At 44.1% G+C, this 22480-nt stretch overlaps 1 protein-coding gene across 1 annotated transcript in view; it reads left to right on the top strand.

Moving 5' to 3' along the window:
• Window positions 1-7169: 7169 nt before the first annotated feature.
• DSP (desmoplakin) overlaps window positions 7170-22480 on the top strand; it is a gene marked incomplete at both ends in the record, with an annotated part of 38236 nt that continues 22925 nt past the window's right edge. The window contains 5 exons of the mRNA XM_082296429.1: window positions 7170-7381; window positions 16373-16475; window positions 18087-18235; window positions 18576-18750; window positions 21356-21484. Of these exons, the coding sequence (XP_082152555.1) occupies window positions 7170-7381; window positions 16373-16475; window positions 18087-18235; window positions 18576-18750; window positions 21356-21484 (768 nt within the window). The remainder of the gene's footprint in view (window positions 7382-16372; window positions 16476-18086; window positions 18236-18575; window positions 18751-21355; window positions 21485-22480) is intronic.

Raw genomic sequence — 22480 nt, 5'->3', positions numbered from 1 at the left:
ATTTCTGATCAACATGACTCAGCTGGAGGGAGGAGAGAGGCTGACTTCGACTTCTCACTTCTGAATTTGTCCTTAGAGAGTAAAGGGATGTGTGTGTGAAAGACAAGGCTTCCTCATTTTCCTTTCTTTTCTCACTTGTACTGCAAACTTGACAGTAACAAAATCCCCTGTTAAATGATGAGAATAAAAGGACTCTTAGGAAACTTGCTGAAGTCAAGTTTTATTTATTTGAAAAGGCTTTTTCCGCACCCATCAATTCTAAAAGCTGCCTTTGCCAAGTAGCGCAAGGTCTCTTTGGTGTGGTGAGCTCTTGTCGGCTGGGTGTACAAGCACACACAGCTGGAGCACACAACACTGCGATAACATCTGGAATTTGTACAGAAGGTATCTTGGTAAGGAGATTTCCAATTCTACCAGAAGATAAATTGCCCTCTGTAGCCTCAGGGTTTCAGAGAACAAAATATTCCTGTAAGGATGACACCTCCACAACTCAGCTGTGAGAAACAGAGTTTCTGGCACAGTAAAGAACCAGATCTTTACTTTCCCTGGTTGTTATCAAAGTAGTTGTGGTATGACCCACAAATTGAACATGAAATTACAGGTCTGATTGCAAAAATTAGTGCAACGTGAGTAAATTGGAATTCCTTTATATGTATTAGATCAAATTCTCCATTATCCTCCACAATCTTGTATGCACCATAAAAGTTCAGGGAGATGTGCATGAAAACCTTTTTATAAAGTTCTATCCTTTCCTCCTCCATTACGTCGGTAGAGATGCTTGGAACCTTTATAACTGCTCTGATCTGGTATTCACTCTTACAAGGTACTTTAAATTATGGTGGTAACATTTTAATAAGGCTATCAGTGCCTCAGGCCCGTGCCATAACCCAGTTATTTGAGATGCTGGGATGACAAACATCTGTTACGATGTGCAACCTTGCTAATGGAAGATTCACTCTAATGAGGGGGAACCCTGGGTGTCCACAGGGCTAGTGTAGAGGCTCCCATTTGATCCTTCACTTTCATTTCCAAGAATGAGGGCACAAGCAGAAGAAAGGGATGGGTGTCAATAAAATCATGGTACTCCTTATCCCCTTGGGCTTGAAGACACCTGGGTGTAAATTAGAGCAGCCTCATTGTGAAGCAAGTGTAAAGATCCCTTGAGAGCTTCTACTGTCCTACTTCTCACCTTGTGCTGCGTGTGGTTGAACAGCTCTGTGGTATCTAACACCAATTATCAAACCTGAATAATGAGGGGCAGATGCACCTTGCCAAAAGTTCATGTTTTATTAAAATAATTCATCCTCACAAATGAATGCATTTTGCATGCATGGCATGTGGCTGAAAAGATTTCTGTCCAACTACTAAAGAATAACCAGTCAGAAATAGCCTTGTATTGCTCTCAGCACTATTAAGTATCTTACAATATGTTAACTTCTCAAGCTCCAGCAAACATCACCAGGTGTTGATGAAAGAAACAGAATCATGAAGTGAGACTTTAAAGGAACCATAATAATGTAACATTAAATATTTGACCTTGTACAGTCACTGTTCGAGTGCTCTACTTGCAGCAACACGAAATCAAGAGCTGTGTAGAAATACTTGTGTGCATGTTCTGTGGGTCATGGTAGGACCATGCTGGGAAAACAACGTTCCATGCTGGTGTCCTCCACCTGAAGCTGAAGAGTGAGGCATCCTGAAACTTTTTGTCTGAGTAGTCAGTCAGGTTTGACAAGGCTGACACCTCCCTTACCACACCCTCTACTTTTGCATGGTACAGAAGGAATTGTGCAGTCCTAAGCTTCATTCTTCCTGATGAATTCAAAGACTTTTTTTTTTTTAACCCTGCCAGAGACTGAGATGGTAATATTCCAGGGATTCTCTGGAAGGAGCACAGCAGGTGTCCAGTGTTGGGTCCCTTCCCCCTGCCATGTGGTCCTGGGAGAGGGGCCCTGAGGGGACAGACACGGGGTTTCCCTGCCCCTGGTCAGCCTCGTTCCCCATGGGTTGGTTTGTGTCCCCTGCGCGGGCAAGGACCCTCGGGTCCCGTGATTGCTGCAGTTCCTTGGCGGATCCCGGTCATGCGGCTGGAGAAATAAACATCTCTGAAACATCTATCAAGAATCGGTCCATAGATATTTCTTTCCCACGGGCCTCGTTGTTTGATACAGCATGTTGCAGTATCTGCACTGTAACAGTCCAGGGAGCTGGAAATGACAGCTCTTGGCAGGCAGCTCTGGACTTGACTGCACACAGGCTCACAGTGAGCGTCTTGTATCAGTCGTTCCCTGCCCTCCCCAAACTCTCCAAACACTCACTGGGGCATACCTACTTTTTAAAGTGCATTTTGCTGCAGGGCACTGTCAATCTGCCCATAATTAGGCACCATTTGAGTGTATTTAAGACAGATCTTCTCCAGTGTTGGGGTCCCTCCCCCCCTGCCATGTGGTCCTGGGAGAGGGGCCCTGGGGGGGAGACATGGGGTTTCCCTGCCCCTGGTCAGCCTCATTCCCCATTGGTTGTTTTGTGTTCCCCTGCGTGGGCAAGGACCCTCGGGTCCTGTGATTGCTGCAGTTCCTGGGCAGATCCCGGCCATGTGGCTGGAGAAATAAACATCTCTGAAACATCTAACAAGAATCGGTCCATACATATTTCCCACGGGCCTCCTTGTTTGATACATCGTGTTACAGAATCCCCACTGTAACACTCCATGACAGGGATATACCTGAATAAGTTGTCTGAGCCCTCTCAGTTTGTTGTTAATGACATTTCAGACCATGTCTGCTGTTGCTACAGAGGTGTTCCTACTGGCACCAGCCTCTTTTCACATGGATAGAACAGCTCAGACTCTGGAGTGCTAACTGTCCATTTGCTGGGGAGAATTCTGCCTGAGCAAAGGGAGAAAGTGGAAATTCCCAGGACTGACTTCCATGTCATCACAAACACGGACTTTGTGAATGCTGCCACTCAGCTTAAGCTGCCTCTTCCCAGGCAGCCCCTGCACAGGAGGGCTGGTGCACATCAAGCACCTTACAAAGACTCATAGCCAGATTAGTGGCTTGCACGTGCAAACTTGTCCTTACTGCCCAAAACTGTAGGAGTTACGAACACAAGAGTCACATGCTGGTTTACCTGGATGATTTGATCTATATGGAAGGCCAGAGCTGGTTTTTTTGCAAGCCACCATAATGGGAATCAGTTACGAAGTCATATTCAGATTTGTACTTTGAATGTCAGATGTCACTGGTTATCAATGTGTTTCAGCTACTTTAAATTTATTTGGTTCCTATCCAGGCAAGGAGGGCATTAAAGAGAGGATGCCATTAAATAAGCTCAGAAGAGGCTATGTGAAATAGGAGGGGCTGGCAACTACTGCCAAAAGCAATGAATTACCAAGCCATTGAGGGGAATTTCAGTGCGCCCCTGGGAATTCAGTTAAAGAATAAAACACAGAGGTTTCCCTGGTATAGGCAGGGACCAACACAGGGTGTTAAGTTCAGCTCAGGTAGTGTCCTTAGTAAAGACCCACTGTCCAGCAGCCTAAGCCTAAAACAGAGCTTTTAGATCCACCATTTGGGGTTGGGAAGGAGCCTTTTATTAAAACTAAAGAGATATGCCTAGCACTAATATGATGTATAAAGGAACCTTCCTATGTTTACTGAAGCAGTCGTCAGCTGCTGACACTTTGCCTCTTTGGAACTGCTGTTTCCTAATATCCTCATGGCATCTGCAATTCTAAGGGAGGCACATTAGGAAACAGGGCTGCAGCATGGACTTTAGCTCTAGCTTGGGTTCAGGTGCCTGTAGGGAATATTACATCTCCTTTAGACTAACTTGCTTACAGAGTTTCTCCTAAGACCCACACAATTTTAATAGAATCTTACCTTAGGAAACAGAATGCTACCGAAGGGAGATGAACTATAAACTCCAAATTACTGCATTTTATTCTCTCCTGCATGTAGTTTTCCTTGGGAAAATCATACAATCATGGTCTGGTTTGGGTTGGAAGGGACCTTAAAGATCAGCTGCTTCCAACTCCACTGCCATGGGGAGGGACACCATGAGGGAGGGACACTATGAGACTGCAGTTTGCAGCTCACTGGCCATTTGCACTCAAAAATTCTTTGATACCAAAGAAAGTCAAGGAACTTAGGATGTGGCCTTAGGTATGTCCTAAGGACTGTCCTAAGGACTGGGCCTTTCCAGGAATAGTGGAGCAAGGTTTCAGTGAGATCATCCAGCTATGACACTGATATTTTCATGCATTTGGATGAATTTCAAGCAATATCTATGTGACTTGATCCTGCTTCAAGATAACTGAGTCCAGCTAGGGTAAGCACCCAAGAAACATTGATGGTTTCAGCAAATTTAATTATTTGTATTTATTTCTTTCATTTCTCTAGCCATAAAAACAGCTAAGATAGGAGAACTGCTTTTCACCGTATCTCAGTCTTATCCTCTCACCTTCATTTCAGTGGGGCTAATTGTGCAAGTAGGACCACCAGAACCCAGTCATTATTTAAGCATTTAAGTATTTTTCTACGTGTCCAGGTAGCAGTGACTCATCCAGGCCTCTGGGCGTATCACACACATGCTGTCTCCATCACAGATAATGGTGTGTCTCACTGAGCTGGCACACCAGTCCAAGCTGAAAGGTGGGGCTGATTGGAGGTGGTGCTAAAACTCAGCAAGAACCTCAAATCAGCATAATACATTTGGGTCTCTAAATATGCATAAGTATAAACAGACAGCTTTCAAAGGGACTTGCTGGGGGAAAAAAAAAGCTTTATGTTTGTATGTCTAAATACAAGTGCCTGGCTTGATACACAGTCCCTCAAAAAACTCTGACTTTTATGTATATTGGTGGTAGTAATTCAGAGATCTGTATTTACGTTTCAAAAAGTTTGGAGTGGAGTATCAAAGCACAAAGTTCAAGTTTCCGTCATTCTGCATTTCCTGCCTATTCTACATCTGTTTTCTACTTTTTTCCTTCCTTCTTTACAGCATTAAGCCTCTGTATTTGTTTTTCTTACTCATCCTTGATTTATATTCTGCTCCCTTATGGCTTTGAAACGTAATGTCAAACCATCAAATCGTGCAGATGTAATCTGTATTCAAAACAGCATCCCGAATCCATATATATGCACAAATATATATGTAAGTCTGTATACGTATATATGCACTCATGATTCATGTTATATATAATACAGCATATATATTACAATATAAAAGTCACTGTATGAGTTCACATATAATAAGCCACCTTGCATTCTGCCTCTTCGTAGCGCTCTTTACAGCTCCAGGCGGTGCCACCAGGATGCCCTTCAGGACCAAGCAACCCCACGTTTGCTTGGTGGAGCTCTTATGCTTCCACTATGCCACACTTTGCCAATCAGCTCCAGCAGCAGGGCAGGTCCTCACATAACCTGTGCCATGGTGCTCCCACAGGGTCCCAGCAGTTTCAGTGCCACCGGGGAGAACTGCACTCGTTTGGTTGTCTCTTGAATAGTTTAGGAAGTCTTGTCCTTTGATATGTTTATGTGGTTATTACTTACTGTCCCATGACCTATCACTTGGATTTAAAATACCAGGATAATGATGAGTGCAGAAAAGACAGAAACAAGCACAAGAATTTGTGCATGGTGTGGGCTGCTGGTGATCTCACACAAGCTTAAAAATTCCAGCAGGCATGTTGTTGCAGAGCATCAGGCAGCTGATATGTCTGGCCCACGTACTGCACATCGGGATGAACACCTCAGGATTATTTCAGAAAAGCCTGGCAGAGTTATTAATGAGTGACTGCTGCTTCTTAAAATCTGACCATCTTTGTTTTCCAACACCACGGACAAGTGGCCAGACCAGCTGAGGCAGTGCCACTGAGAGCAGCTAAGCAATGGTTCTCGGCTGACACTTGAGACTAATCCAGTGGTCACTGGCTGACAACAAAGGCCCCTCTGGGCATCCTACAGCAAACTGCCTTTGCCGACACCCTGTACACACATGAATGTGTTAAAATGACTTTGTCTCCTAAAATATGGTCTGGGTTTTCGTTTTTAAAAGTTAACCACAACTTTCAGAGCACCTGAAGGCAGGAATCAAGAAAATCTGAGGAGAAAAGACAAGTTTAAATGCCTGTTTCTGAATATCTTCTTTCTCAGGCACAAATGCAGCCAGCACATGGTACTAGTCCAACATTTCATGCACTGGGGCACAAGTTTCAGCCCTGTTTCAGAAATACACTGGGCTTGGAGTGCCCAAAGCCCTCCTGAATGTGGGACCCTGTGTATTTTGGAATTGATGAAACACGCACGTCGTTTTCCCGACGTGTATCAGCACCCTGTGATGTGCAGGGCAGAGGGCAGCTCCCAGAGGACCGGACCCATCCTCTGCGGAATGGTTACCCAGCGCTGCCTTGTTTAGGTGCCAGGTTCTTTCCGGAGAGGCACGAAGGTGTTTGGCGTCGGGGGAACCCCGGCCCCGTCCATCTTCCCCGCAGCGCTCCCAGTCCTCTTGTGAGCCGCCCCACGCCCCGGGGCTTCGGACGCAGCTCCAGGGCAAGCGTCAGCCCGCAAACACGGTACCGGTCGGGAGGAAGTTTCCAGTGGACTCCAACCTCCGCTGGCGACTCCTGAGGGCAGCACACGCACTGAGGAAGGTGGTGGAAACACCGGTGAGACGGTGACAAAGACCGTGCGGTGCCCAGGCGGCCACCGGGGAGCGACACCGCGGCGGCCGCCGGGCGCGGCGGGGCGGGGGCCGGGGCCGGGGCCGCGGCGGAACCCGGGGCGGCCGCCGAGGAGGCGCGGAGAACGCAGGCGAGGCGCGGCTCCACGCCCAGGAGCGCCGCTTAAAACCACCACGGAAAGGTGTGGCCTCGCCTTTCCTCTACCGGCGGGGAGGGGACGGGACGGGACCGGACCTCCGCTCTTGCCGCCGCCGCCAGCAGCACTCGCCGCCCGCCCGGCTCCGCACAGCGCACCTGCCCTGCCCTCACCTGCGGGCCGCCCCGACCCCCGGCCCTTCCCCGGCCCTCGGCGGACTGCGAGGGAGCGGCGGCACCGCGGCGGGCGCTGCCGCCCGTGAATGCCTTTCCTGCCGTCGGGTCCGGCTCAGTGTCCCCGTCGCTTCGCCCCTCGCCCCGCGTCGCCCCGGGCGGCTCCCCCGCTACCATGAGCATCAACGGCGGGTCCCACCCGCGCATCAACACCCTGGGCCGGATGGCGCGGGCAGAGTCGGGCACCGACCTGCGCTACGAGATGAGCTCCCATGTCGTGGGGGGCGGCAGCGGCGGCGGCGGCGGCGGCGGCACCACCACTCACACCCACAAGACCTACTACTACCAGAAGACCTACGGCGGGGACTACGCCTCCGATGGATACGGGTAGGTGCGGGTCCAGCCGGCCCCCGGCCCCGCTCCCTCGGGGCCGCCTTTGGACAGCTGCCGTGAGCCCGCTCGCGGTGGGATTCCCTAGGTGCTCAAGCTTGCAAGTTTCTTTTTCCTGTTTCTCCCTGAGGCGTCTTAACTTCTAAAAGGCTTTTAAACGCAAGCGAAGAACTTACTTTTTGAAAACCGCTTTTGGTGGTGACTCTCCTTTGAAGAGAGTAACAGGACTAAAAACTGTGTCTCCCATTTGCGCTGAGGGCTGTAAATGAGTCTGTGCTGGCTGTATTGACCCAACAGTTCTCTGCTGATAAACCCCTGCTTTGCTCAGTGATGCAAAACAAGCCGAACTGAAGTAAATTGTTTTATACCCCATGCACCCAGGCGCTGCCTTCCCCAACAGTTGCATAACTAGGGCTATAAAACCATTTTAAGTAGTGGGAATTGTTCTCTTGTTAATTTTTGAGTTTGTTTCTAGCTTGTGCGAGGCCTGGGAGTTTAAGTCAGGATCTTTTACAGAGCGATCCCTGACATTTGATGGCAGGGGGCAAAGATACAGGACAAGCAACATCGGTTTCCTCTCCTTGCCTGTTACCTTTTTAAATTTCTGCTTATCCTGTTGCTGTGAGCACAGTCAAAGTCTTGTAGGCAGGGTGCCAGCTGTGAATCCTGGCTTGGGGAATGTCTGTTCTCATGGATGCAGCTGTACCAGCAATCTGTGCGCATCAAGTCTGACAAGGACTTTCTACAGAGTGCAGTAATCATGAAGACTTCTCCACTTCTCTCCTTGTCTGGGAGTTCACAGGACTAAAATGCAGGCAGCAGTTACAGTCACTGAAGGAAGTTGCATTGGCATATGGTACAGCACCCGTACAAAGCACAGCTGGTGGTGACTGGTTTGTGTGCGTGGAATGGCTGTATTAAACCTATTGGTCTAATTATGGATGCTGCTGACTAAGGAATTGATGCAGAAGCACTGTCATGTATTTCGTGCTAGAATTTAAGCCCTAATTTTATGTACCGTACATAATTAAATTGCAAAAGGGTTAGAATTAAACAGACATAGTAAATAAACAGCAGATGAGAAAAGGCAGGCTTCTTTACGTCAAGCAGATCAATGAGAGTAGAGGTCAACTGTAGAGAAGTAGTGTTATCTTAGAGAGCACAGTGTGCTCTGCTTAGGTATGTCAGATCAGTTGCTAGAGCACCACTGAATGAATGACAAAACTTGCATTCTACATATTTTTTGTTTATTACTTTGCCCAGTTCTTAGTTTTAGTTCTTTGTTTGACTTTCGGTTTGTTGTGTGCATAGGTAAGTTAGTTACAACACATTACAGCTAGACCACATCTAGTTATCGATACAGTAGTATGAGAATATCTATTTATTGCTGTATAGTAAGAACAATTCAGTACTTTCCCATTGGGGAGTGCACACACTAGGACTCCAAAATGCCACTGCTGCGTTTCATGTGTGAGGATTTGTTTCGCTAGTGGTGCTTCATTGAAAAAACCTTTACTGTTTACAAGAGACAGCCATGAAAAATGAATGGCAGTGTGTGTTACTTCCTGGCCATTCTCTTTTTCCTCACTTTACACTGGTGCAACTATATTTGGATTCATTAGGGTGATCTCCATATCACTCCTGACTTTCACTAGAGGAGAAATGCTTTCCTTTAATTTAGCATTCTTTGGCTATATAGTTACATATTTTAAGCCAGTCTGTAGTTTGTTAGGCTCTTCTTTCTGTAGCATTCAGTGGTGGTGTAGCAAAAGTAGAAAGGACAGACCGGATCAAAAAGTTAACAACCTTATGTCAACATTTTTTAATTTGCTTTTTATTACATAGTATTCATATCTCCTTTTTGGGAAGGTATGCCTGGCAAGGAGGTTGCAATGAAAGTGGAACTAAAGGCAATTATTATTGAGATTAAAAAAAATAAATAAAACAAAAAGTATATTTATTCATTTACATATTGGTTTATGTGAAAAAATCTGACTGTACCAAATACTTTTAATATTTTTTTGCAACAGAGTATGTGTGTTTGCCACCTTACTGAGTTGCATAGGTTTATTTTTAAGCAGTGCTGATTTGAGTTAAAATGTGTCTCAAAACAAGGGGTTTGTTGTCTGTTAATGAAAAAAGCAGTTTTGCCTGATTTTGCACGTGTGTTGTGTGCAGAAAATCCACTAAATCCTCTGCATGTTGTGCTATTGGGATCAGGGCCGTCATCTATGGAGTTGGTTTTATTGATTGCATTTAGCCTGACATACTCAGTGCCAAAGTTTAGTGGCATCTACTGAACTCAGAAAACGGAGGCTTCTTTTTTCCATGGTGAAGATCACTCTACCCTAATCTTTAAATGCAGCAGGATTCAAGTTAGGGTCTAGTCTTGTAAGTTTTGGGGCGTATTCTGCCAAACAAGTCTGTGCTGAGTATTACATTACTCATAGAGCAATATGAGACGCTCCCTACCCTTAGGGCTCAGCAAGGTGCTTTTACAACATTCCCGGTTTCTTCTGGCTTGGGAACTCAGGATGAGCTTGGCCCGGAGTACAGATAGTCAGCTTGACAGTGAGTCACACGCTGCTAAACTGCCAATTCATCAGTCAAATATTTATCAATGTCTTTGCTATGGAGATAGAAAATCTGATAAACCATGAGAGAAAAGAAAAAAATGCAAAGTTGTGCAGTTTTACTTGTCATTTCTGAGATTAGGGAAAAAAATAGCCTAGGATTCACGGTCACTGGGTGACATGAACATAAATTAATTTACACGGTTCTACTTAAGGATTAACGTAACTTCTGTTCTTCAAGTTAGGACAGGAGTTAGAAATTACATCACCTGCCCTGACACTACTCTGAGGAACCAAGAAACAAAGTAAACGTGGGGAAAACAGACTCAAAGCCACGCTTTTGCCTTTCCCATCAGTCTCGCAAGGATCTGTAGAGTCCTGGCTAAGCTGAGTGGTGGTAGAGCTGGCGTGGTAACTTCCCCTTTGAGCTGCTCAGACGGCGAGGGAGGAATGTGTCTGAATCGCTGCGGAATACCTGCCCTGCCGGCAGAGCCTGCGCCGCGCTCGGGCTGGCAGGGAAATGGTGACGCTGCCACGCCGTGACAAGAGACTCAGGTTGCGCTTTCCCAGGTCACTGTTCCGTAGGGACGTGCGTGAGGTTCGAAGCTCCGTGCCTTTGCAGGTGTGGAAGCCTCTGTCAGGAGAAGGGGGTTTGCTGCGTTTCAAGCGGCCGCTCTCCAGCAGAGGTGTATTTCCATGGTCCACGCTAGAGCCAGAGTTTGGCACCTCCCTCTCTCCGAGGCGGAGGTGGGAGAGGCAGTGTGCGAGCAGCCTGCTGCATCGGGCAGCTACGGCCTTTGGGAACGGTTCTGTTGCTCCTGGTGATTCATACCAGTGGGAAAAAGCACGAGGATTCTCTGTGAACAGGTGTGGCTCGATCGCTTGTGAAAGCCTGCATGCTGCAGAGGCACTAAGACTCAGGGGTCTTAATAATTCTGTAATTCACTAGTGACTCCCAAGTTTTTGCACATTTGTAATGGTATTTAGAGCCTGATTGTGCCAGATGCAGAGGTCTTTTGAGGTTTCCAGCCATCATGCCCTAGTCTATGTGCATACTTGGCAGATGGGACTAGTTTGGTGAGGCCGTGGTGTGCCAAAACTGGTCCTAGTTAGAGCAGAAATATGGGGAGAGCCTAGTTATGAAACTCTTGATGATTTGACAGTTTGTATTTGCCTTCTTTGAGGTGGGAGGGGGAAAACTGGACTACAGCATTTTAATTCCTGGTTATATTCTTATGGATGTTGTGATTCACCACCTTTATGCCGTTGCGTTTTCCAGCTGGCAGGTGGTGGCAGATGGGTGGTGGTTTGGTCCGGTGGTATGTGCAGGCTCTGTGCTGGGAATGCAGATTCCAGGTCAGGTTTTTCTTCTGACTTGCCTACCCTGGGCATACCAGGTAATCCCTTTATGAATCTTTTGCTTGTTCAAACAAGTTTGGGTGGAGGGGGCGGAAAGTGTGAAGAAAAAGAAGCGCTATTTTTTTGCTCTTGTTGAGTTATGGGAATCACTCAGTACTCTGGATCTGCTAAAAGACTTTCTTTTAAAGCTTCCTCCACTTTTTGAATGAATAAAAATAATTTAAAAGCTTTGGATTTTTAAAAGGCTGAAAGCTTTGTGGATTATTCTGATTTGTTTTAAATAGTATCTTCAGGACTAGAGCAACCTCTTTGTGCTTCCAAAGCTATAGGGAGCTGTGAAGCTGTGGGAAGGCCCCTCAGAACTGCTGGATGTGCCTCTGTGTCTCCTTTGCCCTGCTTCTCTGGGCACTGATCGCACCCTGGATAACCCAGCAGCCTCTGGATGTGTAGTAGCAAAGGCAGACACCAGAGCAGCCCCCCCAGTCCAGGTGACTGTGCTGGGGGTGTGCAGGTCTTGCAGCAGCAGGAGGCAGATGAGAAAGCAGAAGGTAGCTGGCCTTCTGTCTTGCTCCTCGGGTTCTTCCTGTCATCCTTGCAGTGATGACATCAGCTGCCATGTGGGGCCTGTGAAGGTGCAAGCTGAGTGTTTAGAGAAGATATTTGATTTGTTCAAAAAACATCACTTGGAATAATTTTTGACTGCTTGAATAAGTCAGTGGCAGCTGTGCTCGGGGGATGTGGGCACTGCTGACATGTCTGTCTCAACTCTCATAACTCATCATGTAGCCTTGAGCATGTTTCTCAGTCCCTTTTAGGAAAAGCAGGAATAGTTGTTTCTTGTTTCAGTAGAGCTGGGGGTCTTGTGAGATTCACTGGTACTGCTCATGAGTTAAACACAAATCCTAGTTCAGACACTTGGGATTCAACAGTAGAGTAATGGCTGAGTTTAGCTCAGGTGGGGTATATTCCAGCAGGGAGCTGTTGTCTGAGCTGCTATCCTGCCCAAATGCCAGTGGCAGCAGGGGTTGGGCTGTCCTCTCATTTCTCAGGGAGAGCAGGAGCATCGTATAGCAAGGGAGCAATGTGTTCTGCCTTGGCATGCACTGAACAGGGTGGCTCCTGTGTGGAATGACGACAGGGAGATGCTATGCTTTTCCTAGGGCTCTTCTGACAGTAGAGAGCAACAGGCCTACATTTTAACATGCCAAATAAAATCAATTCATCTGTGTTTTGAACTGTTTTCATAATTTTAAAATGAAGACGCTACCCCCTTTTGTTTTCCTTTGTTCCTTTAATAGTTAATGACTATTAAAATTATTTTAATAAAGAACTCTGCTTAATAGGTACTTTTTGAAATTCATGAGTTTCCTTCCAAATAAGTGCCATGATCTAAAATGAGTTGTAGGGACAAATACATAGTCAAGGTCTGAGGCAGTCCAGGCTGTTTCACTCAGCACTGTTCTGTGGGGTTTACAAAACCAAAGCAGCACAGCAAATTGTCAGGTTATTGCAAATGTATATATTTATTAGTAGGAGACCCTGCAATCTTTTGTTTTGAGTCCTGCTGAAAGACCAGCCTCCAGTTCTTTCAATTTCTGCTGGAATGGTTGATAACACATGCTGTATTTACAGAGGGGCAGTAAAACAGATGAAAAATCTGCCCATATTTTCACTGCCTGGTGTGCCTACAGTGTCTGATACAGCAGGATTCTATTCATAGGTTCGAGGTTTAGACACTGCCAGAGTTAAATCAAATTGTCACAGCAGCAGTAGGTGTTATAGTGACCAAACATTACTCTAAACTTTTTCAGTTTCCTGTAAACAAAATCAGACAAAACAACAGAGACATTGACAAAATACCATGTAAAGTAATCCACTTAATCTGTGTTCTCTGAGGATTGTCGGTATCCTACATTTTTGTGAGAGGCAGAAACGTATTTTTATGTAGCATGTAGGTTACATGGTTTTACTTAAAAAATCCAGCTTTGTTCTTGCCTCCATGCTATGATGCTGTCCAGCACGTTCAGGGGTTGCCTCAGTTTCTTTGGTCCAGTGTTTTCTGGGTTGGATACAGTTTTACTTTGGCTCTCTGTTTCCTGCTGCCTCGGGGTTGGTTGTCTTATTACTCTGAATTGGAGTTTCTGGTTTGATCTGCTCATCCTGTTGGCTTCATTAAGAGGTGTATTGTACTGAGAGACTTTGACACTGCTAATGAAGTACCTTCCTGTCACATGGGTGAAAAGTATTGAAGATGTGTCCCTGTGAGATTGTGCTAGTGCCATCTGATGTATCAACATCGGTATATGTATGTTGAGGTATAGTCTCGCTAAGTATTCTTATATTTTAAGTTCAGAGATTGATTTATGCCCTTGAGCATATTTGTACTGCTAAATCTCCTTCACATTTGAAGTCCTTGATTCCTGTTGGCTTGGTGGAGCTATGCCATCAAACATCAACTCCTGTGCTGGCACCTGCTGTCTCTGGGTGTGCCCCAGTAGCCCCATGTAGCTCTGTTTGGTCTTCTGACAGATTTGAAAGCCAATGCCTCTAACAGGCCATGGCCTTTTTATCCTTATCATACGATTGATCTCCATATTTTCACTAGCAAAACTGGTTAGCTTTTTAACAACAAAGATAACATCCAAGATGTTAAAAGCAGCATTAATAAAATAGTGTGCTCTTTTCTGTTTTCAATTTGTATAGCTCCAACTTCTGCCATTATTTTGGTTATATCTTTATCTACTGGATTGGAGAGCCTTAAATATGTGCTGCTTTCTTTTTGTGAAGGTCCCTGTGAACTGTAAATAAGTAACTTGGAGATCTTTATTTGAAGACCTAGATAGGATGTGCTTAAGCCTCTCATTTCAAGGCCTCTGCTTCTGCTTTTGAAACAATTTTGTGCATCTATATTTAACTATCTTCAGGTTTTTAATTTTTAAAATTATTTGGACAATAATTATGGATGTGGCATTAGGATGAACACAAAATGCTTGTATTTCTACTTTTTTAATATTTTAATTTGTTTTAATAGCTTGATTTACTTGAAAATGGCTTTTTTCCCCATTTTCTTACCATGTTAACTATTAATAGCTATTGTTTAGACCTTGTCATGGTGAAGTGATGTCTTTGAGTTCAGTAAACTTACACTGAAGCCAGTGGAGATAGACTGATTAGTGACAGTATAAATCTGGTCACCATCTATAGTTCATTTGGCATTAATGGATATCCAGCATTTGTAGCTGCCAGAACATGATGGAAAAAGTGATTCAAGAAAAAATACTCTTCCAGTGTTCTAAAAAGAGAAAATTGCTTGGAAGGTTCCTTTCTCTTCTTTATTATGTTTCATTCATGAGAATAATTGTGGGCGTAATTAAATGTAAATTTCAGATGCAGTCAGATATTTCTATATCTAAACACAGCAGCGATGCCTAAGGAGAAGGAATGATTTAGAAAAGGCAGCTGACGTGGAGCCTGGCACAAAATCAGACCCATATGTTATTTTTCATAATGGTTTCCTTTAAGCTGTTTCCAAGACACACAGGGGTGCATAGCACAGTGGGGCACAGTGTTTGTGCAGCCAAAGGGTCACAGTACAAGCCGGGGGCTGCATGTGTACAGCTTGTTTTATGTCACACAGTGACTCTCCAGTCTTGTCTCTACATCTTTGAGGGTCTGTTCCGTGGTATTGGGGGAAGCTGCTGAAAAGTTGCTCAAACCTTTTGCATTTGTTCCAGATGAGCTGATACAAGAACAGCAGGCTGCTGATGCATCAACTGCACATGCTGCAGAGGAGCTCTTAACAATATAGAGTGTTTCTCACCACTCCAGTGATTTTGTCAAGGACAGTTCTGCTGAGTTTTTTTTTATTGTCACAATTCCTTTTGTGAAGGATGGTCAGAGTCTGTTCAAGTCAGTGGAAAGATTTCCATTGAATCCAGATTGCTTGCTTGGCTCTGAGTTGGACAGGTTCACACTGGTAGTCTTTTTGGCATTAGTGTTGTAAGGAATGTTTGACTCTTCAGTGATTTGTAATGGAAAAGGTTACCTACTGTGAGCGCAGGAGTCAGAAAACTAGGCAAGGCTTGGAAACACCTTAGTTCTTACTGTCTGTTAGTGGTTTATTTCAGTTTCACTGGCGAGTGTTTGGTTTTAGGAGCCGCCCGGGCTTGCCTGGGAGGTCTGATCCCATCACCAAGGAATGGTTCCTCATTTGAAGCACCTCACCCCCATTCAACTAACAGTGGCTCACTTTGGTGGCTGAATCCTAAGCACTGGAAAAGCAGCATTCTGGCAGTATGGATGCGGTAGATTATGTGTAAGACAACAGTAATGACACCGTTACCTGCCTTGGCTTTTTTTCCCACTAGTGTTGGAAAGTTCTGGAGTTTTACTTGGAGACTTCAAACTCATGCTTTATGTATTTGTAAGAAAGCATGTTCTCTGACTCCAGGCCCTACATCTATTTTAGTAGTAGCTTGTGTATCTTGCAATTCATTCCTAAGACACTGCACTAGCTTAGTGCATTTCTGCTGATAAAAGAGCCCTTCTTACACTTGTGTGGACTTGTGTGCTCATGTGCTTGCGTAGCCAAGGATCCTGCTTTCCTTGTATGCCCTGACATTGATGGCTGGTGGGATAACATGAACAATTACATCACACAAAGACTATGCTCTAATGTACTGACTTTCACAAAGATTGTGAATAATTTGTTCTCGCTGTTAATGCTGCCAAAGTTTTCTCTATAAAAGCTACAAATACCTGTGCTGGAAGAAAAACTTTCTCTTTTATGGCATGCCAGTTTCCATGTTCTACTCTATCCTGTGGCAAAGTCAGTCCATGCCTGCTACTGCAGAACTATAAAGTGGGTCTGCCATTGTGGGATTGTCATTAAAATTTCACAGTGCAGTTAATGTGTGTGTGTGTCTCTGTGAACCTAAAGGAGGTGGATTATTCCATGTAACTTCTCTCAGCTGTTCTGATTTTGTGTTTCTTGTATTTCTTCAAAATGTGCAATTCCTCTGTATTTACTTCATCTTCTTCTTCTCCCCCACAACAGTCAGAATGGGACCTGCACCATGTCCAGACGCCAGAACACCATTCAGGAGCTTTTGCAAAACTGTTCGGATTGCCTGACGCGAGCCGAGCTCATAGTGCAGCCTGTGAGTGCTTCTTGTTCTTCTTACCCAAAGTGATTATGAATATTACATACATATTCTGTGTTGTTATCTGGACTCACAGGCTCTGCTTCTTCATTTCCTTTCTCCCCGTTCAGCTGCTTGTGTGAGGCAACTGGGAGTGAAATGACATACCTCCCTCCGAGGTCTCCTTCTTCCCTCTGTACTCCGTTCAGTAAAACTGATTGAAATGTATCTGGTTAATAAAAGGGGTCTTCTTGATTTTTTAAAAAAAACCAAACCCACCCTCAAAAAGATTCTACTGCATCTTATTTTTCACTTTTAGATCAGGACCACTGTCAGTGTAAACACCTGTTACTAGTGTTAGGACTACTTATACTCTCTTAGTGGAAATACCTTCCTTACCTTTATTTTATTTTTCCAGAGGATTGCTAAAGAAGTAAATGGAACTAGACTAAAATCCTCCTGGCTGTTTCAGCTCAAATACATACAGATAATCTCTGCAGTATGCTACACTGGTACAAACCCAGAGTGCCTGGGGGTGGGTTGCTCACTGATGCTAAATTCACTCCTGGCAAACATGGGGTGTCCTCTGTTCCTGCTGAAGTCAGAGGAGGTGCAGGGTGGTGAGTGCATCCTGCTGTTGAGGCCACTGAGATGTGAAACCCATTCACAGTTCTGGCAGTAGATGTGATTTAATGCACACTTTTGGACCCTCTGTGGACAGAAAATTCTTTCAGAAATGAGCTCTGTGGTTAGGAGTTCATTTCCTTTTCAGAGATACAGGACGTGTGAGCATGTTTATATAAAAATCAATGCCAGAGTAAACACTGCCTTTTGTTCAGGATTAATATTATTCCAGTGAAGTTGAAAGAAAGATATGTTTAGTTCCAGCTTGGTGCCACAACATGCATTGCTTACTTTGTTTATTTCTTTTCTTCCTGAGGGACAGAGCAATGAGGTCCATAACATTTTATTTGCAAAATCAGGTCACAGCTGCCTTATGTTTTGTTCAGCATGGCTGTGTCAGTGTGGGATGAGGTCAAAAAGCCATGTCTTCCTGGTTGAAACACCATGACCATGCTGGTCCAACTGCACTGAGAGGGTGCATGGATTTGCCTAGACTTTGGGTGATATGGTGCAAATGTGATGGGGCACAGAGCTGGACCCAGGCAGATGGTACCACTCATGTTTTTGCAGGAGGGGGAAGTCTTAGAACCTATGGGAAACTTGTGGAAAATCAGGAGCAATATCTACCATCTCCTACTAGGACAGTGTTTCCTTCTCATCTTCTAAACACAAAAGCATAATGTCTTAAGAAATTAGCACACCATGAGAAGCCTTGGCTCCATTGACATAAACATCAAGATTGTTCTTTATGGAAAATTCTGTTTGATATTACATTTTAATAATTTTATTCCATATTTTATTTTAATAAGAACTTTCCAGTGACTGTGGATCCTTGCTAGTCGGCCTTCTGCTGGTTAAAGCTGGCAGTCAGAGATTTGGCAGTTCAAACTTTCCAGGCTTCCTAAGAAAAAAAATCAGTCCTCACAACATCTCTTTTAAGAAAACCAAAATGAAGCTTAGATTATGAATATTTAATTTAATCTCCCATCTTTTTTTTTTCTTTAGGAATTGAAATATGGGGATGGTGTCCCACTTAGAGGGAACAGGGACCTGGAAGACTGTTTTGCACAGGCAAATGACCAAATGGACATCCTGGATGGGCTGATCAGAGAGATGAGGCAGATGGGCCAGCCCTGTGACATGTATCAGAAAAGGTATTGTCAGGAAAGGATTGGGGGTGGGAATGTGACTGATAGAAGTTTGTGGTACTTCAGGTATCCCTGTTGTTGCAGGATGTGATAGAAATCAGTAAGGTGGAACTAAATCTGTTTGGTCATGCTAACATGGAGAAGGGCCTTGCAGTAATATATTTCTGATAGAAATTTATGCCTTAGTTATCTCCATGAAATCTTAGTCAGTATATTTTTTCCGTGGTCTTTGCTTTCAGCACTTTGTTTTGAATAGTTGGTGGTCCATTAGGTGAGATAAATTGCATTGTTTGCATGTTTTCTGGGTGTTTTGCTCACAGGCACTAAGTGGTTCTTTGCCTTTCAGGCTGCTTCAGCTCCAGGAGCAAATGCGTGCCCTGTACAAAGCCATCAGTGTTCCCCGTGCCAGGAGGGCCAGCTCCAAAGGTGGTGGCTGCTTTTCCTCTCAGAGTGGCTCAGGCTGGGATGAGTACACGAAACGTGTCACAAGTGAATGTTTAAGCTGGATGAGGCAGCAGAAGGTAAACCTGTGCAAAACCCAGGGACAATGCTAAAACGTGGTGTTGTTCATGAACATCACCTCATATGTAGTAATGTTTTGGGTGCCAGTAGAAAAGTAAAAGTACACATGAATTCTCACATGTTATTCCAAGTTCCTTTTTTTTACCCTGTAGTACTGTAGATATAGTGAATTCCCACTGAAATCCAAACATGGATCGCGGTCTTCTTTTGCAGAGGAAATGGTGTGGAGGTTTGATTTGAAAGCTAAATGAAACACAGGTGTTAACATCACAAAAGGCATTGGCATATTTGCATTAGAGATTATTATGCTCAGTATTTCCCTCCTTCCTTCCTTGCACAGATTTCCTTTGATTCATACTTATTTTAACCCTTTACACAGGACCTTCTTCACAGATTTAACCACTGTCCAGTGTTTTACAGTTGTTCTCCCCCTCTACTCTGTCTTTATCACAGAGAGGTAGAACTGATTGCTATGGGACTAGGCTGTCAGAAGTCAGTGCTGACATGCACACAGAAGTGCTGAAGCTACTGTTTGTTGCATTCTGAGAACAAATTTGCCAATTCACAGCTGTTGCTAATGTAACATGGAGTGGAAAACACACACTGAGAGCCCATACTCTGTGCTGTTGAGGTGAAAGTTGTGAGTTTGTGGTTGGACAGCCCTTTCTGAGGGACAGGTAGGAAGGATGGAACAAGGTGGCTGAAGTCACACTTAGCAGACTCCTTGTAATTTGAAATTGCATTATTTTTATCTCTCTTTATTAGTTTGTTTCTTTGTGATTCCATCCTTATTATCTGGGTATAGCATTTGCCAGGTGGGTCTTACACGAACCAGATGAGGAGGGTAGAGCTCTGTAGAGCTGCAGTATTTTTAAGTGAGTGCTAGTTATAGTCTAGTCTTTCGGTGTGGCATGTTTTAGAGGGGGAAGGGGAAGTGGAGGTGCACTCCTTATGTTGTAATGTGTGTAAGCATTGTGCCTGGGCAGCAACAGCAGAGGTTATTGCTCTGCACATGCTGTGGGAGAGAAGGCTAATCATCCATGGCTTGAGGAGTGATGTTGGACAGACTCTGGGCACGCTTCCAGTGATGAAAGATGGTGAACATGCTGCACCTCCCAAAGACACCACGTGATGCCCTGCTCAGACACCCCTCGATAAACACAGGGAGCATAAGCAAGTGCTTTATAGCTGTGTTCCCACAGTAAACCTCCTGTGAAAGTAGAAGGCGCAGACTCTCTCTCTCTCTCTTCACCTTCATCCCTACAGCAAAGCTGAGGTGGGGCCAGTAAGCACTTACCTCACTGGGAAAATATATTCTGAACTTGCCACCATGCTGCTTCTTTCCGTCGTGACTTGCTGTGTCCCATTACTTGCTCACATTGAGACTAGGATAATGTTTCCCCTAGTAATGCGGAAATGGGAAAAAGTTCTGAGCACCTGCAGTTTTTTGCTGTTTTTCTGGTTTTTTCTGGATGGTTTGCTGCTGGGAGAATCAGGTGGTAGGGAGGGTTGGTCAAATTTCCAGTGCAGAACTAGGGAAAGTGCAGTGAAATCCACACAGCCTTTGTTCACATATGGCAGCCAGCCATGACTGCCACTGTTGCTACAGTCTCTTTAGACTTTAAATATAACGACAAGGGTCAAAGTCCTGTAACTTTTAAATGGCTGAATGAAAAATGGTTTCGTTTGTTGGATCGTTTTCAACACTGCCTTTGAACCCCTGTGCCTGAGTTCTGGCTTTATTGTCATCTGTTGACTCATAGAGATTAGACTCCAGGCTGGTAATTACTGAATTCAGTCCCAACCCAAGATTACAATACCTATTTCTTTACTGGGCATGTGCACAGACGGGCATTCAGACAGAGCCCTAGTGTGTCTTTGCGGCATAAAAAAGGATTTGGAGTTTGTGGAGCTGAATTTAGAGTTAGGTGGCTTTTAATATTTGAAAAAAATGAAACAAGGAGCTGCAGTCAGTTTTTGGGTTAGTAGTTAGCAGGTGTATTACTGTTCTCAAGGCTGTTTCTAGAGATTTGCACTTGGCATCCTACAATAAATGTTGCCAAAATGCAAGACAAACAACACGTTTTCTAATCATTTCAGTTTAGCTTCTGTGGGGTATTTTTTCATTTAGCGTTTCTCCATTTAACGGAGGTTTTTGAAGTTTACATGACCAAATTAAATTGGAAATCTGATGTACTGGGCTATAGAACTTAACTGGGCATTGTCACATGAATTGCATGAATAGCATTGTTTGATAAAGTAATTTGTTTTCAGAGTGATAAGAATGTAATTTTACTGTAGAACATAAAATAACAGTTTGGTCCAAAGAAAACCAGATGAAAGTATACTAGTGAGTGTGCTTCATCTAGTCTAACTATAAAAAACTGAAATATTTTTCCTATTTTGTTTCTTCTGCTTTGGGAGCCTGTCACACAGTTTAATTGATGGCAATTTAGAGAAATTGTAACCCCCTATTCTGAACTTCTGTTTATTTCAGTTTTACTCTCTACCACATAGTCTGTTTCCTTCAGTTGAATTCCTTTATGCTCCATTTTAGGCAGTAATGTTGGAAATGAAAGTACCAATCCTGTTTCTTGCTCCTAGGTTGAAATGGAGCAAGTGAAGTGGGGGTTTGATGCAGCATCCATTGAGCAACAAATTGGCGAGCACAGGAGAACTCACAATGCCATCGGGGACTATCGTTGGCACCTGGACAAAGTCAAAACAGATCTGGTAATTACTGTCCTCCCTTACACATTGCTTGGTCTGGATTTATAGCATTGTCTTACTGGTGTTCTACTACAAAAAAGGAATGCTGGAAAGTTCATCCTCTCTTCAGAAAGCGCTGGTGTTGTGATAGCAACCACTTTCAACCCTAATCCTAATTCTGTGATAATTTTGTGTTTTACGTCTTTCCTCAGAATTTTAAAATGAAAATTTAGTAGCTATTTGACATTTTGTTGTTGTGCACCAAGGCTGGCAATTAAATACTGCCATATTTTTTTGTGAGAAGAATTACTAAGAATGATTATTCTCACTTGCTGTCTGAATATATTAAACAAGAAAGTGAAAGAATAAGATGGAGCCTTGAGTCATCAGGTTTTTTTCTGTAAAAAATGTCCAAATTCTGGGCTAAGATTAAAACTTTTCTTAGGTGTGGATACTATTTTTAGTTTGGTTTTTTTTTTCCTCTGAGACTTCTGTTGCCCTCTGAGTTTTGTGATTGGATTGGAATAAAGAAGTGACTGAAAATGCAATTGTTAACTTCCTCCCCTATCAGCCCAGCATTTAAGTATAGGAGAGACAAGGCTTATTTAATTTCCATTCATCTTTATCTTAATTGGGAGGAGAGTTCAATCTAAAGAAAAGATAGTCTGTTCTGGGGCCCTGATCTCTCAACCAAGCTGAAGAGTGAAAAGGATTTTACTCCCTTTTCCCTTCTTCAAATAGGAAAGGTGATATTCTGCCCTGTGGAATACCAGTTCCAAGGCTGGGCATGAAACAGGGATAAAGACTGGAGCTGTCTGCTCACATCATAATTTATACTAGTTCATAATCTCCAAAGCTAGCTCTAGGACTAGCTGGTCTAGGAGTTTGGTGCAGAAAGAAATCCAGTTTTGAGTGTTGTTTTGGTATTGCAGATTATGTGCAGACTTGGTTATATACTAAGCATCCCTTAGAGTAGTAAGTTTGTCCAAGCCTTGGTTTTATTCTTCCTGAGTCATTCAG

This window comes from Coloeus monedula (assembly GCF_965178545.1).
Source record: "Coloeus monedula genome assembly, chromosome: 1".
Lineage (NCBI taxonomy): Eukaryota > Metazoa > Chordata > Aves > Passeriformes > Corvidae > Coloeus > Coloeus monedula.
The sequence above is the reverse complement of the archived record's forward strand: the minus strand, read 5'-3'. Positions and strand labels throughout refer to the sequence as shown.